Source organism: Takifugu rubripes, chromosome 21 (genome assembly GCF_901000725.2).
Source record: "Takifugu rubripes chromosome 21, fTakRub1.2, whole genome shotgun sequence".
Lineage (NCBI taxonomy): Eukaryota > Metazoa > Chordata > Actinopteri > Tetraodontiformes > Tetraodontidae > Takifugu > Takifugu rubripes.
The window spans coordinates 7,405,895-7,426,695 of record NC_042305.1 but is presented as its reverse complement, the minus strand read 5'-3'; the positions used below and the strand labels follow the sequence as shown (position 1 = coordinate 7,426,695).

At 46.5% G+C, this 20,801-nt stretch overlaps 1 protein-coding gene across 1 annotated transcript in view; it reads left to right on the top strand.

The window, feature by feature from the left end:
* fras1 (Fraser extracellular matrix complex subunit 1) overlaps positions 1-20,731 on the top strand; it is a 107,818-nt gene extending 87,087 nt beyond the window's left edge. The window contains 34 exon segments of the mRNA XM_011615350.2: positions 1,008-1,198; positions 1,312-1,465; positions 2,509-2,772; positions 2,850-3,038; positions 3,403-3,522; positions 4,387-4,566; positions 6,428-6,552; positions 7,392-7,532; positions 7,619-7,846; positions 9,486-9,599; positions 10,185-10,335; positions 10,885-11,044; positions 11,122-11,290; positions 11,535-11,781; positions 11,873-12,217; positions 12,811-12,971; positions 13,046-13,193; positions 13,274-13,479; positions 13,562-13,718; positions 13,843-14,043; positions 14,201-14,388; positions 14,839-15,114; positions 15,174-15,406; positions 15,478-15,638; positions 15,716-15,930; positions 16,059-16,209; positions 16,521-16,628; positions 16,726-16,885; positions 17,119-17,235; positions 17,324-17,490; positions 18,087-18,292; positions 18,552-18,698; positions 18,818-19,084; positions 19,086-20,731. Of these exon segments, the coding sequence (XP_011613652.2) occupies positions 1,008-1,198; positions 1,312-1,465; positions 2,509-2,772; positions 2,850-3,038; positions 3,403-3,522; positions 4,387-4,566; positions 6,428-6,552; positions 7,392-7,532; positions 7,619-7,846; positions 9,486-9,599; positions 10,185-10,335; positions 10,885-11,044; positions 11,122-11,290; positions 11,535-11,781; positions 11,873-12,217; positions 12,811-12,971; positions 13,046-13,193; positions 13,274-13,479; positions 13,562-13,718; positions 13,843-14,043; positions 14,201-14,388; positions 14,839-15,114; positions 15,174-15,406; positions 15,478-15,638; positions 15,716-15,930; positions 16,059-16,209; positions 16,521-16,628; positions 16,726-16,885; positions 17,119-17,235; positions 17,324-17,490; positions 18,087-18,292; positions 18,552-18,698; positions 18,818-19,084; positions 19,086-19,400 (6,362 nt within the window). The 3' untranslated portion in view covers positions 19,401-20,731.
* Positions 20,732-20,801: the final 70 nt, after the last annotated feature.

Genomic DNA, 20,801 nt, shown 5'->3' with positions numbered 1-20,801 from the left:
GGTGGAGCAAACAGAAACGCACAGAACAAAGTACAAACCTACCTACATCTGCTGTATTTATATGCAAAACAGCTGCTGCCAACACATCAGTATTCATGGGCAGAAACAGGCACAGGTGCAGGGACGCATCTAATATTATGGGTTTTCATTTTCACCTCTGACAACTAATAATGAACCTTTTTTTGATTTCGTGTCATGACAAATTGAAAAAAAAGCCTCAAACAACCGTATTTATGTTTACTCCTAGCACCATTATGAGAACAGCCTGAGGAGAAGTTAGTGGGGAAACTTTGATGTCTAAATCTAACAAAACAGTTGAGCTGGAGGCCTAAAGTGCTGCTTATTCAGTAGAGATGTTCCTTCAGTATCATAAAGGTTCGGTTTTATAGTTTCAGAGTGGAAATTAAGGTTTTTACCTTAAAGTGTTATCATTCTGGGTTTTTAGAGGTTGTTACTGTCTTATCTAACTGTATCTACCGTAACTATGAAAATGACTTTGCCAAACTGCTCCACTGCTGCTGATTTCCTGTCCCGATTAGGATTCTGCAGGAGTTCCGGCTCAGATAAGAGGCTCCCTTCCTTCCCTCTATAACAGGCAGATGATGAAGATGTTCCATGATTTACTGTGGTGCCTGAAAGACGCACGCTCATGCAAATTCTCACTGTGGCTCTTCCCCGTGCTGCTCTGACTCAGCTCAGAACCGTGTCATTTATCTTCACTGACAAAACGCCTCACACTTTGTCTCAAACAAGAGGTTTGGAGATTGATGGCGCTCATTCACCGTGACTCCTTCAGCGGAGCATCAGTGTAGTGGAGAACTGTAGGAGAGGCTCTGCTGCCTCTGTCCTATGTGCAGTCTGTGATCATCTCAGTCTAAAGTGATTTTAACCAGCTCTGAGAGGAGCCGTCAGCCTGACTCCAAATTTGTGTTTCATTTGCATGATGCTGTTTATAGTGAACTGTTGAAAGACTTTCCCTGAAGGTCCATCCTCTGCTCCATCCACAGGAGGCTCTGCTGGCGGTTCCCGGGTCGTCACCCCCGACTCGCCTTTCTCGGTGGAGGACATGAGCTCTGATAGCATCTTCTACGTCCAGGATGGCCAGCGCAACACTCAGGCCTCCAAGGACGTCTTCAGCTTCTACATCAGTGACGGACACAGCCAGACGGAGGCCTTCAGTGTCGAAATAGACATCCAGGTAGGCGATGTCGCTGTCCAGCCCAGTCTCCAGAATCATAGGCTCAGACAGCTTCTGCAGAAGGTGCTCAGCCTGTGGGAGCGTCACATGTTTCCCTGCTGCTCTCTCTGCAGAGTAAAGAAGACAGGCAGCCTGTGGTGTCAGTCAGCAGCATCCACGTGGAGGAAAACTCCGGAGTCGTCATCACCAACTCGTCCCTCAGAGTCCTCGACTACGACACTCCAGAGAATGAGATCATCCTCACAGTCATCAGGAAGCCCTCCTACGGTGAGAACGTTGGCTAAAAATGGCAGAGAAATGCTCCCCAGATGACATCACAGTCAAAAATATACAATCACCACTGCTGGCTTCTGCAAAATAATCTGAATTCCGACATTGTGACGAGCACTAAGTTTAAAGTTTAAAGGTGCGGGAAAGGCCTCGAATTATAATAAAGTGAATAAGTAAATTGCATCTGATGCAGTAAATGCATTTACTCAAACAACCCAGCCATGAATCTTGATCATGTGGAGATATTAATCTCAAAACCCTCTGAAACAAAGGGTCCAATTTTCACCTCATAAAACTCTACTCTATAAAAACATAAAACTCTACCCAATCTTTCAAAGTTTAACAGCAGGTATTCCAAATAACCATCGGTGACTGACGCAGGCAGGCAGCATAAATCATGTGGCGTACGGAGGAAAGACGTTTCACGCTGTTCCCACTGAGAGACTGAAGAAAATCTGTAACTGCATTAGCTCCTCATCATATATCATGTGAGAGAACGTCCCCCGAGAACGAGCTGTCCATATGATGCAAACCCTCGCTTGTACGTAATGTTCAATGAATCAGGTCGGTGGTCTGACAGCGTCGACTCCCTGGAGGTTCACTCTGCTGCTGCCAAGATCTGTGAGGTTAAAAAACAAAGCTAGCTCCTCGTATTAAATGTTTAAGTATCTGAAACGTCCAACTTGCTGTCAGGCTTGTGGACGTTCTGCCTTAACCCATGCCAGCCTCCTCCCCAGCTCCTCCCAAGCCACCTCCCCACCCCCTCCACACTTTTTTAAATAAAGAAACCATTAAGCTGGCTGTGAATCTCTGTCATAAAACCACCAGCATGGACGAGCGAAGAGTGGGAAGCTCTTAAGGTTAAAACAAGGCTCATCTCCTTTACCTCTGATCGCACGTGTGTTGGTATTAACATGTTTCATAGCGACACTAAGTAACAACAATCCTATGTTGCTTCGCACACCCAAAAGTCTTTTATTTAGGATTACAAATCCAGGATTTTCCTTTTAACTCTCTCTCCCTCTTTCTCTTCACCTCAGGGAAACTCCGCCGACGTCAGTTCTACTCTCAGCCGCTGGAGAACGGCCGGGTGCTGACGCAGGGGTCCACCTTCACCTACCAGGACGTCCTGGACCAGCTGCTGGTCTACACACCTGAAACTGTCAGCGGGGGCGTAGATGAAATGGCCTTCACCCTCACGGATGGCACCTTCACCTACACAGGCCGTCTGGAGTTCACCATGGACGTCACCAGGAGTGAAGGACCCCGGATGACCGTCAACAGGGGGCTGCAGCTCCCAGCAGGTGAGAAGGAGGGGAGAAGTGGGATGAAGAAGTGAGACAGGCGAAGATGGTTTCATGAATGTTCTGAATCATTTCAGGCACCTCCTCAAAGATCACTGAGCAGAATCTGAAGGGGACCGACGTTGACTCGGACAACCTGAGGCTCAGGTATATTCTGACCAAAGACCCTCCCGCTGGCAGACTCCAAATCAGCAAAAATGGAGGCATGGAGAAAATCTCCGTCAAAGGTCACGTCCAGAGCTTCACGCAGGATGACGTCAACAAAGGTGCCGGCCCCATCAGAACTGTTTGAACCTCACTGAGGCAGCTAAGCTGCTCCAGAAGAGCTAATTCAGGATGAGAGCCGGAGTTTTTCCGTGTTCTGTATCTCCTTATATATGAAACGCTGACAGACGAGTTAATAGCCAACTTTAGAATAAGTGTGAGACAGTCTAATCCAAAGGTTACGGGGAGTAGATGTTTGAACTGGATCATTTCATTGTCTGGTTTTAGTAGAATGCAGTTCCCAGTTTGCTAGTTAGACCCCAGCCCACAGATACTGATATGTATTTAATAAGATGATCCTTCTGGGACGTGTGAATGCCTGTTTGTTGACACCCGCTGGCCTCTCCTCCTCCTCCTCTTCTGAAGGTCTGCTGCAGTTCATCCATGAGAAAGGGCAGAAGGGCGGCAGCCTGTCGTTCAAGTTCAACCTGGTGGACCCGGAGGGCAACAAGCTGATTGACCAGTCCTTTTTCATCAGCGTGCTCGGTAGGGTTCCCTCCAGCCTCCGTTGCTCTCGGCGCTCAGACCGAGCTCGTTTTTTTCCAGTTAACGCAGTGAAGGATGCAGTTCCGAATGATTTATTCCTTTGTCCTGCATTCTTACTGCTGTGCAGCATACGAGCGGTGCAGCGTCGCCTTGCAGCATCGTCTCCTGTAGCGCTCAGGTGTATTATTATATATTAGAAAACTGATTCCACATAACGACAGTTTAGCTTTTTTACTCATAATAATACGTGATTGTTTCTGTATGATCCTAAAAAGAGGGAATATGGTCCAAATTGCTGCTGTAACTTATTCTCTTTGCTGTTCATTCAATCTCAAAACGTGGAATATTCTTCTTCTTTTCCATCACTGAGGAGCTCTGTTAGTGACTGTTGCCATGGTTCAGGAGTGAAAGCTCTTCAATATCAGCTGCTAGAGACTGAAGGATCGTCTGTCCCTCATGGCTGAACAGAAACCTAATTCTTCCCTATCTGTCCCACTTCATTTCTGCTCCTTCTCTCTATTATTCCCTCTTTTTCTTCTCTCTGCTCCTCCGTCTGGAGCTCTCTGCTGTATCTCCTCTGACCACACTGCCCCCTGATTACTTTTTATCATCTGTTTAAAGTTCTCAGACCTTTATCACTCTTCCTAAACCTCTGATTAGTACTTGATCCAGCTTAATCTCACCAGCCCCGGGACTGTGCTTTTGCCATTTCTCCATTTAAAACACACCCTTATAGTATTGTCTCCTCTCCTCTGTGGCATCATTTTTACTTTATCCATCCTGAGATATTCTGTCTGGTGTTCCTGCACACGTGAGAAACGCCACTGCGGTCGTCTTGATGGATCCTATTCTGCTCCCCTCCAGAGGACCGTCTACCTCCCTCAGTGGTGGTGAACAAAGGCATGGTGCTGGATGAAAACTCAGCCAAGAAGCTGACAACACTGCATCTGTCCGCCAGTGACCAGGACAGCGAACCTGGCGAGCTCATCTATCGGGTCACCAAACAGCCAAGCCTGGGTCACCTGGAGCATGCCACCAACCCAGGTATAAACCATTCAGCTGCCTACAAAATGTTAATAATTATTCTGATTGACAAGAATGACAATAAAGGAGAAAAAATGGTTGTTTGTATCAGGTCACTTTTTATCTGCTTCCCTCTTAAGTTTTTCCAGGTTTATAAAAAGAACAATATAAACAACAAATGGGCATTTTAAGGGTTTTAAGTGGATTAGAACCATAGAAACACACCAGCTACCTGAGAAATAGAGGTGAGAAATAGGTGTTTTTCCAGAGACAGGAGACCTTGTTCCTCTTGATATTCAATCCATTCCAGGCGTCAGCTTCAAAATGGAATCATAAACTACCGCTCCTTCCGGTGCCACACGCAGAGATATCGAATGCAACCTTCAAATAAATTCCCTGTGTCTGTGTGGTGAATCCCCAAACTCTTGAGACAAAGTTATTAAGGCATCACTCCCTTTGGCCTGCGTATAAAACCTCTGTTTTTATTTCCACTGGTATATGAAATGACTTATCTCGCACGAGTTCAACCTGAACTGAGGAAATTCCTTTTTGTAAAAGGCATGCTGCATCTTCTCAGAACAAAGGGCTGATTATTTGCTTCCGTGCTGTTGAACAACTGGGCCTGAGCTGAATGGACTCTCCACATCCCTGAAGACTCCTGTAGCATGCTAATTAGCACACATACCTCGCCAACCTCCCTTTCTTCCAAGCATCCTTTCGGATAATTGCACCCGGCCGTTCATCCAATCTCACTGCAGGCTAACATTAGCACCTAGCTTTCTGCCACTTTAGCTTGTCCGCTTACCAGGAATGTTAAGCAGCACATGGAGATGAATTCTGTCCTTCACCAAAGTCAAAATACGAAACCTGTTTATGACACCCAGATGAGCAGAGGTACACCTACAACAGCACCGTTGTGCTCTTCCCATCACAAAACAACACACGAGTCCACAGGATTGATGTTTATGCCAATGTAGCTTCCCTGTCAGGACTCTCCTGAGAGACTCTTCATCTCCACCGAGGAGTAATGTAATAACTCACACAAGAAAGTTGAAAGAAGTCAGAGGCGGCCAGACTGATATGCCGATCCGAGAGGGCCTCATTAGTTCTGTCGGCCGTCTGGAAACCAGGAGCAGCTCTGTGCCGCTCGCATGTTGGTTGTCCAGAGCTAGTAACAATTTTAATTCCTGCAATTTTCCTTTTAGAAAATTTTGTAGGTGTCTTCTTAAAAAACGAATATCTCATTTATATCCAAAAAATATTTTTTGTCCAATTAAGCATTCAGACATATAATAAGATTTTTTTTTTTTTTTTTTAGAAAATCAGTTATTATTGTAGTCAGTGACAAATGGTGCCAAAATAATAGAAAAAAACATCCAACTGTGAGCACATTGAAAGCCCAAAAATTAAAAATTTCTCTTATATTTATTGATGTTGAGGTCTTTAAGTTCTTTTTAAGTTCTTAAGACATCCTGCAGTTTCCCTTCAGTGCAAAACTCAGCAGATCTTTTTCATCATAAATTGAAAATATTTTGCTTGTTTCCTTCCATGAGTCACATCTGTAATTTGCAGCAGCATCCACGTTTAAAGATGTTAATGCGATAATCCAGCATCTGAGGATAAATATGAGTTGGATTCCTTTGACTTTCTGAAGGTTCAACATTAAATGGTTGCAGTCAAACTTGTTTTGGGTTTTAATTGGTGAAAAAGACAAAGGTGGAGTAAACAAAGACAGCAAATGTCAAATCGTTCAAAAAGTGATAGTTTTGTTTCTTAAATTGCTTGATTTGAAATCAGGAAGTTGTTTTTTTCAGTGCTCCTCAGTTGCCATTTCCGATGAAGGAAATGAAAGGATTTGACTTGCTCCTTTCTTCGCCTTCAGGCACCAGAATCAGCACTTTCACGCAGGCCGACCTGGCGTCACGCAGCATCCAATACGTCCACACCAGCGAAGAAGAGAAGCACGCCGACCAGTTCTCCTTCGTCGTGTCGGATGGAACAAATGAGGTGAGAATCCACTGATGGATATGAGCCCACGTTCCTCGCTGTGTTCACTGGTGACCCCTGAATGTGAAACGTCTGAGTGCTGATCTGCAGCTGAAGGTTCAGGAAAATTGAATTCAGCTCATTATCGGGTCAAAGAGTTTAAAAGTGTGCATCATCAAGACTTAAACTGAAATGATAAGGGCCCGAGTAGCGAGCTGTGAGGGACGCCTTGACACGATGTTGATAGAGGATTAGCTGTTTTTCAGTCCTTTTTTTTGTCTTTACTTGTGGTAAAGCCTGAAATATTCCTGCATTGGTCTTCAGTGACAGTTTCACTAAATAATTTCAGCTGATACATATTAATGCCTATTGTATTAATATATAAAGCCCAGCACTGTTTGGCTCTGCATAAATCTGTCTCACTAATCCTGAATAATTAGGACCCCAAAGACTCGGGTAACATGTGAAAAAGGTCATTTGGCCTTCACCAACTGTGGAGCACCAGGCAGCTCTCTGAGGCCTGTTCAGACTATAGACAAGTGTTAAAATCAATAATGCTGTGGCACCAAATCTGCTCAGTTTCAGTGGAAATGCTGAAGGGTGACCCAAGAGTAACAACTCTGCTCCGTTCCTGCTGCGCTTTGTGCTCATTAAGTTTCAGGAAGTTTGTGGAATTTACTGTTAGATTTTTAAACTCATGGCTTAGTACTGAAGCTTCAGGCCAACGTTCTCAGCAAACTACAGTTCAGCACAAGCTCGAGTGATGGAAAAGCCCACTCATGCACTCTTGCGTACGCTGAATCATTTAGTGTCCTTTTAAACCTCCGTCCTCATTCTGGTATTCTTGATGTTCTCTTTAGGTTTCCCAGACATTCTACATTACTATCAAGCCCGTAGACGACTCCCTCCCACTGCTCCAGGTTCCAGGCATGAGGGTCCAGGAAGGAGTGAGGAAGACCATAACAGAGTTTGAGCTGAAGGCCACAGACGCCGACACTGAAGTGGGCTCATCATCATAGTCAGCATCATCATCGTCAGCATCATCATTGTCGTCGTCATCATCATCCTGTGTTGCTTTCTCCCGCAGGCGGAGTCCATCGTCTTCACCGTGGTCCAGGCTCCTCGCCATGGCACCATCGAGCGCACCAGCAACGGCCAGCACTACCGCCAGACCGGCAGCTTCACCATGGACGACATCTACCAGAACCGTGTCAGCTACAACCACGACGGCTCCAACTCGCTCAAGGACCGATTCACCTTCACCGTGGCTGACGGCACCAACCTGCTGTTCGTGGTGGACGAAGGTGGCAAGGAGGTGATGGCGGCCTCCTGACTTTTTTATTAGGGGAGTGATGATTGAATTACAGAGCAGCTTCACGGCTGGATGCTCGTGTGTGTTCGCTGTGACCTTTTTATGGCTGCAGCAGCAGTTTGTCTGTGTGTGTGTGTGTGTGTGTGTGTGTGTGTTGGGGTGGTGGGGTGTCGGTGGTTTATGGAGCCGGTAAATGTGATGACATTTCTCCAGATTAAAAAGGTGGATCTCTTTAAAACAGTGGTCCCCAACCACCGGGCCGCGGACCGGCACCAGTCCGTGGATCAATCGGTACTGGCCGCACAAAGAATAATTAAATATTTCTGTTTTATGTATTAGCTGAGTCAGAACGAGCTTATATTTTGAAAAACCTTTTGAGAAATGACGTAGATTCTGTCAGTTACGTCTTACACGCCAAAATTGGACCCACAAGCGAGCAAAATGAGTAAGAAACAGACGACTTTGAAAATTTTCTTTGCGAAAAAGAAAAGGCCAAATCAAGATATGGGAGAAGAGCCCACTTCCAAAATAAAGAAAGCTTTTAACAGACAACATCAGGAGTTCTACTTGAAATATGGATTTATCCCGGTAGGTGATTCCCGCATACCAAGCCCGCTCTGCGTAATTTGTGGCGACCGGCTCGCTAATGAGGCAATGAAGCCTTCAAAACGACTTTGCCACTTGGAGACCCAGCACCCTAGTTTAGAAGACAAGCCCCTGGAGTATTTTGAAAGAAAAAAACAGGAACACGATGTGCAGAAGAAGGGCCACCACATCGGTAAATGTGAATGCACTGAGAGCATCGTAACTGGTGGTCCAGTATTCTGGATTAAAGTCATGGCAGAATACCGTGGAATCGCCACCACTGAAAACCCGGTTGCCATTTCCGACATCCTAACCAAAACAAAACAACGGAATACACTGGGCATAAGCAACACACTTCGGGTGTCATTGTCTCCCATCACTCCCAGACGGCACCGTCTCGTTGCAGACAAACAAGCTCAGGGCTCCAATTGATTTGTTGTTATGGTGAGTTAAAATTTTCATAAAAATAAAATGTTCTTTATATTCGTCTTTGTAGCGTATCTGTATCTTATTTCGAAGGGATGTTAAAACGTTATCATAGCCAGTAGGAGAGAGTAGCGCTTGTGAGTCTTTGTAGGCACACTAATCCGACAGTTCAACCCCCCCCGGGCCACAGTAAAATTGTCAGGCGCTGACTGGTCCGCGGTAATAAAAAGGTTGGGGACCACTGCTTTAAAAGATGAAGGATTTCGCAAATCCAGACATTTTTGGTGGCGAAGGCCCTCCTGGACGGGTGTGTGTGATCTGAACTGCGCGGCTGAAACCACCTCAGCAGCTCGCTGTCACTAATCAGTGACTGTGTCTGCTACTGATATCTCCGATTGTCTCTGAGTCACCTCAGGACATTCAGGCTCACAGTGTGATGCTCTTTTTACTGGAACATCACCTCAATCCCAAACAAATCAACAGTTATAGATGGATGGAAATGCTTTATTGCTGCAACAGTGATGATTTAAGCACTCTGGCAGTAGCAGAACTACACTGGAGTGGAGACAAACCCCAGCAAATATGAGGCAATCTCACTTTTTTATCATTTACACCCTTCTCAAACTTCCAGATTTTGACTGCTGCTCCTCAAAAGTTCAAGATCGACATTCTGCCAGTTGACGACGGGACGCCGCGCATTGTCACCAACCTGGGGCTGCAGTGGCTGGAGTACATGGAAAACAAGGTCTGAAGCACCGTCCTGTTCACTGAGAGGGAAGGATGCACTAATTGACTACACTTAGAAACTGACATTAGGAAGTGGTATTGAATCTTCAGAGCTGACGTGCTTCCTGATGGTTATTATCAAGTTCATGAAGCTTTTAAGAGCAGCCTGCTGGGTTGATAGAGAGGTCTGCAGGCTCAGCAGACGCCACTGGAGTAAATGCAGACTATAAGAAAGATTAGAGCGCTCCCCCTTTCCCCACGTCTGTTCTGCTTAACCTAAAAGGTCCAGCTCCCCCTGGTGCTCAACGTGAGACAACGCAGCCGACTGTTCAAAACTCTCCCACATTTGTAATGTTCTATCGCACCATATGCTTCTGACAAATGGAGCAAAATCATTCTTCAAGCACTTTTAAAGAGGAAATGGCTATATTCAGGAGTAGGCTGAAATAACATGTTTGTTGTATTTTGAGGACTACATTAATGAGAGGGAGCCCATCGTGGATTAATAAAGGTCCCAATCTGTCGTGTTAAAGCGAGACAGGCAGCTTTAACTTGCTTTGTCAGATGTGAGTCAAAATGTGGTTGTGTCCCTGATGTCCACCAGGCCACCAACCTCATCACCAAGAAGGAGCTGCTGACCATGGATCCAGACACAGATGATGGGCAGCTGGTTTACCAGATCACCACAGAGCCAAAGCACGGCTTCCTGGAGAGCAAGGTCAAACCTGGCAACCCCATTACCTCATTTACACAAGGTACACACACACATACACACACACACACACACATTATTCCTCAGAATATTCTTATTCATCACTAGAATTGTCTTCCTGGATGAGGTTTATCTTTTGATTGTGACTTCTAAAAACAGGTCAAATAAATCTTCTCCTTCATGAGGAAGATTAAAAAAGAGGAACAGAGTCGGATTCCTACGTCCCTGTTTTATGACCTGGTTTATATGCTTTCATGTCCCACCTCTTTGGATTTGGGGTTCATCTGCCTCTTTGGTTCTCCTTGAAACTATTGTTGCATCTCTTTTTTTCATTTTTTGTTCCAAACTAGCTGGACGTTCACCCTTTGTTTTGTTCAGTCCTCTGTTAAAAAATGTTTTGTATTCTGGATTCATCTTCAGAAGGTTCAATGAGCAGAAACTTTGTTAAACATTATCGTAGAAAGAAGCCGCAGGCAGAAAATAGTGGAGTCATTATGCCAGGAGTTTATATCTACCTTCCTCTGATGATGATCGATGAATATTTATAATTCCATCATTTGATCACTGATATTCTGAACTGGTTCTTCTCCAGCCGATATCAACCTGGGTCTGGTGCGCTACGTGCTGCACGAGGAGACGGTTCAGGAAACCATGGACAACTTTAAGTTCCTGGTCAAAGACAGTAAACCCAACGTGGTCAGCGACAACGTTTTCCATATCCAGTGGTCGCTCATCAGCTTTGAGCACCAAAGGTTGCACTCTCTTAGCTCATTTTAAACACAGAGCAGCTTTCAAATGATTAAATGAAACATATCTGCTGGTTTTGCAGCTACAATGTGAGCGAGAAGGCCGGAACGGTTGCAGTGACGGTGAAGAGGACGGGCAACCTCAACCAGTACGCCGTCGTGCTCTGCCGCACAGAACAGAGCAGCGCCACCTCCACCGGCAGCGTAGGGACACGTCCAGGCCAACAGGACTACGTGGAATATGCTGGACAGGTGACTCACACTTCCACACCGATGACTTGATGTTGGATTGAGACTCCTTGTTGCCACCTTTGTTCATCTATCTTGACCACATGTGTCAAACTCAGTCCTCGAGGGCCACGATCCTGCCGGGTTTTCTGTCCTACCAGTCTGAAAATGCATTCAGTGGGATAGAAAACCCGGCAGGGCCCTCGAGGACTGAGTTTGACATGCCTGATTCTTGACCAATGCCTCTCTGTTTGGCCCCAACTCACAGGTCCAGTTTGACGAGCGCGAGGACACCAAGGTGTGCACCATCATCGTCAATGACGACAAAGTGTTCGAGGGAGTGGAAAGCTTCCATGTGGAGCTGAGCATGCCCGTGTATGCGCTGCTGGGGGGAAACACTCGCGCCGTGGTGAACATCAACGACACCGAGGATGAACCCAGGCTGCAGTTTGATAAGAAGACGTACCACGTGAACGAGAGCAGCGGGCTTATCCACATCCCCGTCGAGAGAAAAGGCATCGTTGTTGACTGTGCTAGCAGAATTTCAGGCACTGTTGCGCTGTCCTTCCTGTCTGACCCGACGCTCTAAACCTGCTCCTCTCTCAGGCGACACCTCCAGCACCGTGTCTGCGCTCTGCTACACCACAGCCAAGTCAGCTCAGGGCAGCAGCCTCCACGCGCTTGAGTCTGGCTCCGACTACAAGAGCCGCGGCATGACGAGCGACAACCGCGTCGTCTTTGGACCCGGCGTCAGCATGTCCACCTGCGACGTCAAGCTCATCGACGACAGCGAGTACGAGCTCTCCGAGGAGTTCCAGCTGGTGCTGGCGGACGCCTCGGACAACGCCCGCATGGGTGAGGTGACCTTGGCCAAGGTCATCATTGATGGGCCCAATGACGCCTCCACTGTCTCCCTTGGCAACGCAACCTTCACTTTCAGCGAGGACGCTGGTACGACCTGCATTTTCTTTGAGTTGCTTTCTTAGCTTCTTCCCAATACCCCAGCAGGGGCAGATTTGGGAGTGTGTGAGCCCCAAAATGATGTTATTCCCTCAAAGGAAATTACCTAACTTCAGATTGATCAAGCGCTGTTTGGATAGACTTTATTTGACATCTTTGGTTGAGGATGAAGAGCAGTTTTAGCTTATGTTGACTCATCTTTAACTCTACAAGGAATCAAGTAATAGAATTATGAACAAGTCATATTTTAAGCTTTGAGGAGATAAAAGACTATTTCCTACTTTAGAACTATTTGCTGGCATAGGTATAATGTAAATGTCTCTGTTCTGCTTCCTCGTTATCCTCTCCTTAAAAACTCTTCTTGAACAGCTTTAATCCTGGATGAAAGTGTCAACAGTGCAGGACTGAAAAGTCAGCACAATTAGCCTCAGCAGAATCAGCTGCTACATCCTCTTTATTATTCCTGCTCATATTAGTTTAGATGAATTGAATCACTTTGAACTTGCAGTCTGCTTCTGACTCATAGTTTTTCACCCAACGTTTCTGTCAGTGCCAGTCACCATCTTCTTTTAAATCATCTCCAGGCACCATTGAGATCCCGGTGTTGCGCCACGGTAGCGACCTGACCTCACTCACTTCCGTGTGGTGTGCCACTCGACCTTCGGACCCCCCCTCGGCCAGCCCGGGGGTTGACTACATCCCCAGTTCCAAGAAAGTGGAGTTCAAACCTGGAAAAACGGTGGAGGTGAGGGGCCTGAGTGTGCTCAGACGTGAATGAAAACAGATAAATCACTGATTGCTGCTGTTTTGATTTTACAGACCTGCAGTTTAACCATCATGGACGACGTCCAGAACCCGTCCATCGAAGGCTCTGAGTCTTTTGTAGTGTTTCTCAGCTCTCCTCAGGGTGCTGTTCTGGAGGAACCCTACGAAGCCAACGTCATCATCGCCGACACCTTCCAGGACAGTGAGTGACTGACTCCAGGCTCTCTGATGGACTCTCTCTCGTTTGGAATGAGGCGTTTCACACGTTCTCTTCTCTCTCAGTTCCCAGCATGCAGTTTGAGAAGAGTGCATACACGATGAAGGAGAGAGACGGCGTCCTCCACATCCCCATCATCCGCACAGGGGACCTGTCTTTCAAGTCGTCCGTGCGCTGTTTCACCAGGACCATGTCAGCGATGGTGATGGACGACTTTGAGGAGAGGAGGAACACAGATGAGTCGCGCATCACTTTTTTCAAAGGAGAGAAGGTAGAGAACCGTACTCATCCTCTTTTTTTTCCTTCTTCATTTGCTGACCTGCAGTTTTTGAAAATCATTTTCTTTTTATTAGGTCAAAAACTGTACAGTGCATGTCAAAGATGATTCGGTCTTTGAGCCTGAAGAGGAGTTCCAGGTGCATCTTGGGACACCCCTGGGTGACCACTGGAGCGGCGCGATGGTCGGAGCTAGTGACATTGTCACCATCACCATCACCAATGATGAAGATGGTAATGTCAACATAGCTTAAAAACAGTGCAGGACAAACTAATTTATTACTTACAGACATTCAGTGGTATTTAGGTGAATCGTCACTAGGGGGCAGCATTAGTGACTGTTCTCTTGTTCCTCCAGCTCCCACCATTGAGTTTGAACAGGCTTCCTACCAGGTCAGAGAACCTGCCGGTCCAGACGGCATCGAAGTGCTCAACATCAAGGTGATCCGTCACGGTGACTTGGATCGGACGTCCAAGATCCGCTGCAGCACCCGAGACGGATCCGCCCAGTCCGGAGTCGACTACAACCCAAACAGCCGAGTGCTTAAATTCACCCCCGGTCAGTGCTGCGAATCTTCGTTTTACTCCAGAAGAGCGCAGTTTAAGTTGTTTCTCTCTAGAGAGGTTTTTGAATATTTATATATCGGAGCAATTTCTAAAGCAAAACAAAGCAAAATATTTACGTATGAAAAAGAAATCACTGATCTTTTCTGCAGGGATGGACCACATCATTTTCAAAGTGGAGATTCTGTCTAATGAGGACAGGGAGTGGCACGAGTCTTTCTCACTGGTTCTCGGCCCTGACGATCCCGTGGAGGCGCTGCTTGGGGAGATCGCCATGGCAACAGTGACCATTCTAGACCAGGAGGCTTCAGGCAGCCTCATTCTTCCTGCCACGCCTGTTGTAAGCAACAAGCTTTAAATGACACACTCACATCCATCAATTTTATTTTGTTCGTAAATTAGAAGGGCTGAAACAAGAAAACAGCAAAATTCAAGCAGCTTTTCAACTGATTAAAGTGGTTTTGCTGACTTGTTTATTGCCATCAGACGCTTAGCTGTTTCAGGCTGTGCTGAAAGATTAAAGATTGTGAGCCTGCAGCAAGAAACATCTCCCTTTTGTATAGAAGCTACCCTTATTCATATAGAGGTTTGTTTGGACCTCAGGAGGTCGGGCTCTCAGGTTTTTCATTCATTTACCCAGAACCACCCAGCAAATAGTGCTGACGTGCTGATACCCTGCTGAAATTTAGCTGATTGGAGCAGCAATTTTGTCTCATGCTGGGTTTGTGCTCCACCCAACTTGTCTGAAATTTCTGGAATTCCAGGAATTAACCCTCCGCCTTCCCCCTAGGTGGTTTCGCTGGCCGACTACGACCACGTCCAGGAGGTGACAAAAGAGGGCAGTAAGAAGCTGCCCTCTCCTGGCTACCCCCTGGTGTGCGTCACCCCTTGTGATCCTCACTACCCAAAGTACTCTGTGATGAAGGAGCGCTGCGAGGAGGCGGGCATCAACCAGACCCAAGTTCACTTCTCATGGGAAGTGGCGGCGCCCACTGACACCAACGGGGCTCGCTCCCCCTTCGAAACAGTGACAGACACCACCCCATATACCAGCGTCAACCATATGGTGAGTACCGGTAATTCTTCTGTGTACGTTCTCTGTATCATGATATATGTTCCTATCAGGTGCTGGACAGCATTTATTTTAGCCGCCGCTTCCACGTGCGCTGCGTCGCCCAGGCGAGAGACAAGGCAGGTCGACTCGGGACGCCACTGAGAAGCAACATCGTCACGATCGGCACAGAGGGCTCCATATGTCACACGCCTGTGACCACTGGCACTGCCAGAGGGTTCCAGGCTCAGTCTTTCATCGCCACGTTAAAGTACCTGGACGTCAAACACAAGGAGCACCCCAACCGGTGAGTGCTGATGACAAAACATCAACCACAACTAAAGCTGGGCTGTCTCAACCGCCTCTTCCCCTTTTTAGCATCCACATCTCGGTGCAGATCCCTCACCAGGACGGTATGCTGCCGCTGGTGTCCACAATGCCACTGCACAACCTGCACTTCCTGCTGTCAGAGTCCATCTACAGGCAGCAGCACGTCTGCTCCAACCTGGTTACCCTCAAAGACCTCCAGGGTCTCTCTGGTCAGTTCCAGTGTCTCCCAGCAGTCGCTCCAATGGTGCCACACTTTGATGTTCTGATACTGAATGTTGACCCACAGAGTCGGGTTTCCTGGATGACGTGTCCTATGACAGCATCTCTCTGGGTCCGGGTTATGACCGCCCTTATCAGTTCAACCCAAACATCCGGGAAGCCAAGACCATCCAGCTCTACAAGCACCTCAACCTTAAGAGCTGCATTTGGACCTTTGACGCCTACTACGACATGACAGAGCTCATCGACGTCTGTGGCGGTTCTGTCACTGCTGATTTTCAGGTGTCTCAACCAACCAGGGCTTTAGATTGAATTTCTGTTTTTTAAATAAAGTGTAAATACCAGTTAATCGTCGTCATTTATGTACAGTGTGACCCTGCAGAGCGCTGACATTAGAGTTGTTCTTCTAGGTTCGGGACTCGGCTCAGTCCTTCCTGACGGTGCAGGTTCCGCTCTACGTGTCCTACATCTACGTGACGGCGCCGAGAGGCTGGGCCTCTTTGGAGCATCACACGGAGATGGAGTTTTCCTTCTTCTATGACACCGTGCTCTGGAGAACGGGTCAGAATCAAAGATGGCCTTAATGCCATGCATGCCTTATGCTGTAGGGGGCGCTGTAGGCCTAAGTGGTTCATTTTACTCTTTATATGCTGTTTTTAAAGATATTCTTTGGGATGTAACAGACCTAAATCATGTGAATGTGCTACATTTATGAAATATGCTTTCATTTGTGCCACTGCAGTGATATTTACATCCATTAAATGGTGTATTATGTTTTATTTTACTTTCCTGTTACATTTAAGCCTACATCCATAAACACCTCACTTGAAGTGACCGTCCCAATGACGTGTTTTGCTGTTTGTTTACTGCAGGCATCCAGACCGACAGCGTTCTCTCAGCCAGGCTGCAGATCATCAGGATCTACATCAGAGAAGATGGTCGACTGGTGATCGAGTTTAAAACCCATGCCAAATTCAGAGGTCAGCGCAGACCTCCACTTACATCGCTCAGACCCCAGGAGAAATCTATACAGACAGGTTATCTTCATTCTTATTCTTCTGCTTTTCTCTCCATAAGGCCAGTTTGTCCTTGAGCACCACACTCTGCCAGGCCACAAGTCCCACCTGATGCCCCCAGACCACCTCGGAGGCATCGAGTTTGACATTCAGCTGCTGTGGAGTGCTCAGAGTTTTGACTCTCCGTACCAGCTGTGGAGGGCCACCAGCTCCTACAGCAGGTCAGTCAGTCCATCCGCTCCCACCACACGGCTGACTGAAACTGTGATAAGTATCAATTAAAACCGAACCGAGCAGATACACAGTAGACTGAACACAGAACGGACCCATATTTGCAGGGTTTGAAGGGGTCTTGGGGGATTAGCATTAGCTTGTTGATGATGATCTCTAATAATCACTCAGTGCACCAGCAGTGATGAGTTTGAATCCCTCAATGTGGTCTTATCGGAAACAGAAAGGACTATTCTGGGGAGTACACCGTCTTCCTGATCCCCTGCACGGTCCAACCGACTCAGCCTTGGATTGACCCTGGTGACAAATCTCTGTCCTGTACAGCTCACGCTCCAGAGAAGTACGTCCTCTGGAGATTTTGTCATCTGGTTTGATTCTTGAGTTTCATGTTGCGGACTTTGAACATCACCTCTATTGTTCTCCAAAAGGTTCCTGGTCCCCATCGCTTTCCAGCAGACCAACCGTCCTGTTCCAGTGGTTTACTCCCTCAACACAGAGTTCCAGCTTTGTAACAATGAGAAGGTTTTCATGATGGATCCTGCGACCGCCGATGTTTCTATGTCTGACATGGACTACAAGGGAGCGTTCTCCATGGGTAAGCCTGCAGAGACACCGCAGCACAATGTGATGCTTTCAAATTTAAATTTAGTCTGGCATTTATTGACATTTTTCAAATTGATATACAGTGATCCCTCGTTTATCGCGGGAGTTGCGTTCCAAAAATAACACGCGAAAAGTGAAGTCAGCTTTATTTTTTTAAATTATTTTACAATGCAATACTGAACTATAGAATGAAACCAAAAATCAAAACCTGTTTTAAAGCCCAAAATTTGTTTAAAACAATAATTTTAATCTAGTAATACAAGGTTGGAAACATTGTCACTCGCGTATTTCCCAGTCCCAGCTGTGCCTCTTCGTCCTGACTCCGCTCCGCTGTAGCGTCTGTTTCTACTGAAGGCGCAGGAGTCTTTCTCCGAGGGAAGAACATTGTTTTGGGTAGTTGTTGGCGCTCTTTCTTTTTCTGAGCAAGAAGATTTTTATAAACGGATATGCCACCTTCGATTATATTTGAGAACTGCAATGAACGACTCGCAAAAAAAATCCGTGAAGCAGCGAAGCCGTGAAAGATGAAACGCGATATAGCGAGGGATCACTGTACTGATATATTCGTGTCTCTGCTTCCCCCTGCAGGTCAGACTCTGTATGGCAGGGTTTTGTGGAACCCTGAGCAGAACCTGAATGCAGGCTATAGACTGCAGCTGGAGAAGGTTTACCTCTGCACCGGCAGAGATGGCTACGTTCCCTTCTTTGACCCCACCGGGACGCTGTACAACGAGGGGCCACAGTACGGCTGCATCCAGCCCAACAAGAACCTGAAGTATCGCTTCCTGCTGCTGGTAAATTACTGATTCTTTATGTGCTGGGCATCCATGCTAAGTTCCATTTGAATAAAATGCAAATAAGCCTGGTAAAACATCCCTTCAGGTCTTGTTTCTGACCTGCTGCACCAGTCCCAGCCTGAAACCTGTGGCTTAAACAAATCACCTACACTGTGGAAATTATTGGTAGAGAGGAGAATCAGAATAGCTTCTTCGTATAACTGAGACCTTGTTTTGTTTGGTCGCTAAGCTTAAAACTTCCCCTGTGTCTCTGCAGGACCGTAAGCAGCCGGACGTGTGTGAAAAATTCTTCCACGATGTTCCCTTTGAAGCCCACTTTGCCTCAGACATGCCGGAGCTGCAGCCCATGTTGGCCATGACTGGGGTCGATGGCTTCACCATGAAGGTCGACGCTCTGTATAAGGTGTGTGCAGCCAGGGTGCTTCCTCTGTGTCGCTTTCATGCCGTGAAAATTCTCCATTGCACTGAATTTTGACCTTAGTCGTCATCGATATCATTTATTCTCCCTTTGCTGATTGACAGGTTGAGGCGGGGCATCAGTGGTACCTCCAGGTTATTTATGTCATCAGCCCAGAGTCGCGATCCAGCCCCAGGATCCAACGTTCGGCGACCTATGAGCTGAGCCGCACCAAACGGGACCTGGTAGACAGGAACGGACGTCTGATGCTGGACGAGTCCCTGATCTATGACAACGAGGGCAGCCAGGTGAAGAACGGCACCAACATGAAGTCGCTCCATCTGGAGGCGGAGCCCTCCGCCACCTTCAATGCCCACGTGGGCAGCTCGGTGGGGGGGGGGGATTGCGTTTCTCACTCTGCTGGTGCTGGTTCTGCTGGCCTCCTGCTTCCTGTTCCGCCGTTGCCGACGGTCAGCTAAGAAGAAGAGCAAGAAGGCTCAGAAAGCCTATGAGGAGTATCCGCTCAACACCAAGGTGGAGGTGTGCATGGACAAGTGTGTGGAGAAGAACTTCAGCTCCAAACACTGCACCGTGAGGAACGTCAACGTCCTCAACCGCAACCAGGAGTCCAACAGCAAAGCGAAGGTCAAACAGGTCAACCTGGAAGTCAAACTCCACAACAACCTCAACGACGGCACAGAGGTCTGAAACACTGATGGATGAGAAGAATGAGGGGGGGAGGGAAGAGAGGTAGATTTTTAAAAAAGGGTATTTTCTAAAAGAAAGTTTGTACTTGAGGAAAGAGATGTTTGTTAATGTATTTTTTTGTACCACTTTAAAAAAGGGAAGTGTGTGTCACGCTACGCAACATTTCAACCATTTCGCAACTGGGCTACCTCAAGGATCCACGAATGACTCAAACATACGCCTCCGCTCATTCAAACGCCGTCTGAGGAGATGGATCCTTTCCTTTCTCTTTAACTTGAGATTCACGGACCTTTTAGCCCCTAGAGGCTGAGTCGTAGCTCAGACGCTGTTGATTGTTTTGGCGAACACACCTATTTTTGCTGCGTTTGAGTCGTTTCACTGCTGTAGCGTGGTAGCCGGTGCCGAGGACCGCCACCTTATCGTACACGATCTTCACCTCTGGAGTGACTGCGTCAGTTACCGCTGGCGAAATATTAAGCACATTAAAGAGCGCAAAAAACCCCAATACATAATGACACCTATTTAAGTGCAATTATGCTATAACTTTAGTTAATCCTTTGCTAGCGAGCATGAATTTCATTTGATAACAAAAAAAACCCTCATTTCAGGCCTTAGAGACTTTGTACCATCACCATAAACAAACAGATCATTGTTGTTTCAGCACAAATTCTCCTTCTTGTTGTTTGTACTCTGACAGCTGCTGATATTAAGTGCCATGCAGTATTTTTCCTCATGTGCTTAAAATCATCCAAAGTTGGTTTTCTTCACGCCCCAGATGAATTTTCATGTGATTGTAATAAATCAAATGCCAGCGTTTGCACAGTTGTTCTGATCCCGTCCTAATGACCCAGTGCTTTAGCCTTACCGCAGTTCTGATGGAGTAAAATCACTTTAAACACTCTGTATTTGCTGACAGGTTCATGTGGACCTGCAGTCTGTTGTCCAAAGACACAAAATCCATCACTTACTTTTTATTGACAATGCTTCATTTCTGACTGAAATATATATATTTCTTTCTTGTTTCTATATTATGTTAGGCTCCTATGCTACTGATGTTAAAGTCACTGTACTTATCATGATATGTATGACACTGGGTGAACAGCACTGCTGAGAAAGTGCTTCTTTTTCCTCATCATGAATTTGTCCCATGGTTTCATGTCATTTGTCTCCCACTTCCTGATTTGTTTCTGCCTGGTGCCTATCAAAACTACATGGGAACGGGAAATGGTGGAAAATAGTTTTGGTGCTATTGTTTTGTGGAAAACAACTATCAACATGATGCCTGTATTTGGTGCCTTTTTTAATAATAAAAACACATGTTAAAACCATAATTATCTTGTGTTTGTATTCTTTGAACAACCTGCTTTATCTGTGGATTTCAAATGAACATTAACTCTATAC